Below are 5,449 nucleotides of genomic sequence, written 5' to 3' on the forward strand. Positions count from 1 at the left end.
TCTCTCTCTCTCTCTCTCTCTCTCACACACACACACACACACACACACACACACACACACACACACACACACACTTGTATTAATAAATGTGTAGTGAAAAACCTAGATTCTGGGCAATCAAGGCAGGGGGTAACAAACAAGTAAGGAAAAGCACACAGGCAGGAAGAGGCAGATGTGAAAAATGTCTCTGAGCTCCAATTAGGGGCCTGAGTGGTCAGAGTACCATGGTGTACTATGTTTCTGGGTCGGCTCTGAGACCCAGAATGCTAAACCCACCTGCGCTGTTAGAATGAGTTCATTGATGATGTGCGCTGCATGCTGACACCGATCTGGAGGGCCCATGACCTGTGCTGCTCTTTCTGGACTAATCCCGTCGTCTGTGGAATCAGATCAGAGAGGGTAAGGAAAAGCCTGAGATCAAACAACAAATAAAGTCTTGTCTCACAGTCTAAACCCTCAGAGCAGTGTGATGAGGACTGTGTACAAGTGTGCCTTTTTATATGTGTCAGAATAATTACTGTGCAAGTACAAGACGACCCAGCACTTGGGAGGCTAAGGCAGGACAATAACGAGCTCAAGGCCAGCCTAAGCAACACAGTAAGATCTTCGTCCCTTCCATGAAAGGTGTTTATCCTTCATTGTGGTATTAAATTATGTCTGATTGTATAAGATCAAAACAGTGTATTTTGTAAAGAAATCTTCACTTAGCAAAATTATGAACTGGAAAAGCCATGCTGAAGTCTTCATGTATTTGATGTGTGTGGAGGTGGGGTAGCTAGAAACCACAGGCCAGAAAGAAGATCAAACCAGCACACAACTAAAAAGACACAATGACTAGGGAGGAAACGGAGATTGTCAAAGAGAAAGAAAAAAAAAATACACATGGCTAACACAGCCCACTGGTAGATCTAACACCATACCAACCTGGTTTGAACTGGATCCTCACGCCAGCATCATTCTGGATCTTTTTGATCATTTCTCCATTTCTTCCTATGACAATCCCAACAGCAAACCTAGGCACAGACACCTAGACAGACAGACAAACCCACCAAAGCTTCTTTACATGTGACTTTGTAAAGATTTAGTTTTTAAAAGTTTATTTATTCTTATCTATGCACATTGATGTTTTTTGTTTGCTTGTTTTCGAGACAGGGTTTCTGTTGTTTGGAGCCTGTCCTGGATCTAGCTCTTGTAGACCAGGCTGGCCTCGAACTCACAGAGATCCACCTGCTTTGCCTCTCAAGTGCTGGGATTAAAAGCATGCGCCACCATCGCCCGGCGTGCTTTCATGCTTTGCCTGAATGTTTATTTGTGTGAAAGTGTCAGATCTTGGAGTCAGAGACAGCTATTAGCTGTCACGTAGGTGCTGAAAATTTTACTGGGTCCTCTGGAAGAGCAGTTAGCCTATCTCTCCTGGCCAATTAAAAAATTTTTAATTGTGCGTGTGTGCCTTGTATGCACATGAGTACAGGTGCCTACAGAGGCAGTGTAGAGCTAGAGTTCCAGGTGGCTCTGAACTGCTGTGAGTGTTGGGATCTGAATTCATGTCCTCTGCAAACAACAGCCATAGCTTTTAACTGCTAAACTACCTCTGCAGCACCTGGCCTTTCTTTTTAAAGCAAAAAAATTAAAATAATATAAAGCTCCTACAGAGAAAAGACTTAAATAACATTTTATCTCTCAAATTCTACAGAACTACATACAAATATATCACATTGGCTATACCTGTGGCCTTTTACAGTCTTTTGTTCATCTGTAAAACTGTAGTAAAGTCACAGGGTGCAGCATCTGCCACGCAGTCACTCAAGTGTGGCGTCCAATGGCCTCAGATACAGTCATGATGTTGTGGAGCGAGCAGCAGCACCACCTAGACCCAGTGCCTATCGGTCACCATAGAAACTCTGTACCACTGAACAACGCCATTTGCTTCTATTGTGCTTTCTGTCTGACTCTACCTTGTCCAGCGTGGCCACTGTGAATCTGGCTCACCGCACTAAGCATGATGTTTGCACGTAGAAGCATAAATGCAAATTGTAGATCAGATTTTGACACTATTTCATCTCATCAATAAAACAAGATTCCAATTTTTTGTTTATTTGTTTTGGTTTCTTGAGACAGGATTTCTCTGTGTTGCAGCCCTAGCTGTCCTGGACCTAGTTTTTGTAGACCAGGCTGGCCTTGAATTCACAGCCTCCCAAGTGCTGGAATTAAAGGCGTGTGCCACCACTGCCACCACAAGATTCCAAGTTTGATATAATCATGATCTATCACTGTGAAAACTTGGCCCCTATCTGGACATCAAGTTAACCTTTAAAGCAAAATTGTAAAAAGCAGAGGAGGGACCTGCTCTGTAAGGCAGTTGGCTTTTCATGTTTGTTTCTCCTTCATATCCGTGAGCAGTGTGTAGACTCTTAAGTTTTCAGGATGAAAAAACCAACATAACCAGTTTGAGGCTAAGGAGCTGAGAAGTGTGACCAGAGATTTTAGCGGCACTCTTTTTGAGACAGGATCATATCATTATGTAGCCCTAGCTGGCCCGGGCTTGTTATGTAAAGCAGGCTGGCTTTAAACTCAACCTTGTTTGCCCACTGACCTGTGGGTCCAGCTCACCTCTATACTACCTCCTCCTGGTCGGGAGGTGAAATCGCCACGTACACCCCGGAAGTCAGCCTGGTCTTTTTCTCGGATGATCTCTAGGACCATTTCTCTTGCTTGCTGCACAAACAAAAACAAAAAGCACCAATGGGGGAAAACCCTGGAAAAGGACAGCACCAGGCAGAAAGCCAGGGTCAGGGTCAATGAGATCCAAGACTGTGAAGGTGTTCAGCGGCTGACAAGGATGAGAGTCTTAGGGCACACTGTTCATCTACTCTAAGGTTCAAACTCTGAGAGTCGCCCACTTACTTGCAGGCAGGTAGAAAACTTTGCAGTGGCCCCAAATGTTTTTTAGCAGAGGCTCCCTTGAGCCAGAGAACAGGCAGGACAGGCAGCACAGACCACAGAGACAGCTCCTGGCCCTCAGAACTCTTAGATATGTTAGTGCTAGGGGTGGAACCTAGGACCATGCACAATCCTAGGTATATGGTATATGACTGAGTCACACCCCAGGCCAGCTAAACTGCAGCAGTTACCAAACTCTGATTAAGATGGCCTCACAGACTTGAAAGCACGAGGCAGATCTCACTGTCCTGTTTTTCATAAGAAGTGAACTTCGTGCTTGCTTACCCTGCCTAGGACTTCAGGTTCAATGCCTTGGACTATAGCCAAACAAAAGGAAAAGAAGTGAAGACCTTAAAATCACAATTATTTCCCTGCAAACTTATGAATAAAGGTCAATAAAATAGGGGCATTTTCCTGAAGACTCTTTTCAAGAAGCTGGGATGTATGTGTTTGTGGAGTGGTTCTACCACACAAGAAGATCTGGGCTCAACCCCAGCACTGAGTAAACTGTGACACAGTGGCTGGGTACAGCAGCTCACACCTGGAAACTTGACTGGTAAAAGACAAGAAGCAATCCGATTGTGTGCCTATGTTTGTGTTGGCAGGAGGTGGCCAGAGGACCATCTCAGGTATTGCTTCTCTGGAGCTGTACACCTTGATTTTTAAGAGAGGGGCTTTCACTGGCCCCAAGGTCTCCAAGGAGCCTAGGCTGGCTGACCAGAGAGTTCCCAGGATCTACCGCTCTTTACTTCCCTAAACTGAGATTACCCAGTAATCTTACTTTAAAGAAAGTTGGAAGCCCGGGGGAAGAAAGGGCACGGAAGTAGCTGGCCTGAAGGGAGGGAGGAGCTATAGTACTGACATCCCTCCACCTAGCTCTCACCAGGACTACCCTTGTACAGTGAGAACAGCTGAAGGGAGAGGGAAGAGGGGAGCGAAACTGAGAGCCTGGCCAACCTCCCTGGGTCAGAGTCCACACCCCCTTGCTCCCCCACCCCAGACAGGGTTTCTTTGGGTAGCCCTGGCTGCTCTGGAGGCTCAGAGATCTGCTTGCCTCTGCCTTTTGAGTGGTTTAATGGCATGCACCACCCAGTCCCAATGCTCTTAAATAAGCATAGCAGGTTAGATGCAGTAAGAAGACAGGCTGCGGATGACAGAACACTAGAATTTCACTGACAATACACACCCATAGACACTTAACATTTCTGTACCAGCAAGATGGAGTGTGCAGCCACAGGCTGAACTCTGCTTCCTCAGCACAGGAAGCTGTGTTGAGGTAAACATGCCTGGCACTCGTTTTCATCTGCACCTCCAGCTGGTCTGGACTTAAGCTGCCCACAGCACAGCGATGCTAACTATATACTTAATCATCCTCAATGCAAAAAACCAGTGTGTGCACTGTCCCAGGCAGGGGCCTGTCATGTGGCCACACATCTGGCCAGTGGCCTTGGCACTGGGCATAGCTGGAGATTACATCCCCATCACATTTCCCCAAAGAGGTACCACCAGCAGTCAATAACTAGCCGGTGGTGGTGGTGATGAATGACCCTTTCACAAGGGTCACCTAAGACCATCAGAAAACAGTTATTTACATTATAATTCATAACAGCAGCAAAATTACAGTTATAAAGTAAAAATGAGAATAATTTTATGGTTGGGGGTTACCACAACACGAGGAACTGTGTTAAAGGATCACAGCATTAGGAAGGTTGAGAAGCACTGGGCCAGACAAATCTAACCCACAAGTTCTTTCCTACCTGTACTTTAAATGGATCTCCAGTGATGCGGAGAGGCTTGTCTGCTCCTGTGGGCAGTGGGCCATCCTGGATCATGACCATTTTCACACCTGTCCGCTCCTGTCGGGGGACATGCAACCACACAGCCGTCAACGTCATGAGAGAAAATGCACAATGCCTCAGAAAGCAGAATTGGGTCGGTTGATTCTAAGTCTATGTCTCATCTCCCAAAGGTAGAGTCTTCTCACCTGGGAATGTTGACAAATAATGCCCCTGTGACCATCCTCTTTACTCATGTCTGGAGTACCTCAACTCTAGGGAGCTGTTCCCATTGAGTGCTACACACTAAGCTATGTGTTCTGCTTATCATTGGCTGATGACAACCTGTGCCCACCATGCAACCAAGTGCTGCTGCCTTCTGGGCACAGGTGAGATGGGCTCTCAAACCACTCAAGGCTAATTGGCTGAAATGTGGGTTCTGTGATAACAAATCCTAAGCTTTTACAATTTATCCTATGTTGTAGGAGGTCTTCTATAAATCTGAGGCTTGGGGTATGACAAACAAGCCATCACTGGCAGCTGTCACATCCCAGAGTTCTGAAGACTGCTTAAAACTCAGTATAATGCTGGGCGATGGTGGCACATGCCTTTAATCCCAGCACTCGGGAGGCAGGAGCAGGAGGATCTCTGTGAGTTCGAGACCAGCCTGGTCTACAGAGCTAGTGCCAGGACAGGCTCCAAAGCCACAGAGAAACCCTGTCTCGAAAAACAAA

The 5,449-nt window shown here is 46.2% G+C and overlaps 1 protein-coding gene across 5 annotated transcripts in view; it reads right to left on the minus strand.

The window, feature by feature from the left end:
• The window catches only part of Fubp3 (far upstream element binding protein 3), a 52,770-nt gene that overhangs the window by 12,700 nt on the left and 34,621 nt on the right, over positions 1-5,449 (minus strand). For all 5 annotated transcript variants that reach the window (XM_026778511.1, XM_013346050.2, XM_013346049.2 and 2 more), the window contains exons 8-11: positions 4,698-4,796; positions 2,611-2,715; positions 925-1,027; positions 277-377 (exon numbers count right to left, since the gene is read on the minus strand). In XM_026778511.1, coding sequence (XP_026634312.1) covers positions 277-377; positions 925-1,027; positions 2,611-2,715; positions 4,698-4,796 — 408 coding nt within the window. The remainder of the gene's footprint in view (positions 1-276; positions 378-924; positions 1,028-2,610; positions 2,716-4,697; positions 4,797-5,449) is intronic.

This window comes from Microtus ochrogaster, chromosome 4 (genome assembly GCF_000317375.1).
Source record: "Microtus ochrogaster isolate Prairie Vole_2 chromosome 4, MicOch1.0, whole genome shotgun sequence".
Classification (NCBI taxonomy): Eukaryota; Metazoa; Chordata; class Mammalia; order Rodentia; family Cricetidae; genus Microtus; species Microtus ochrogaster.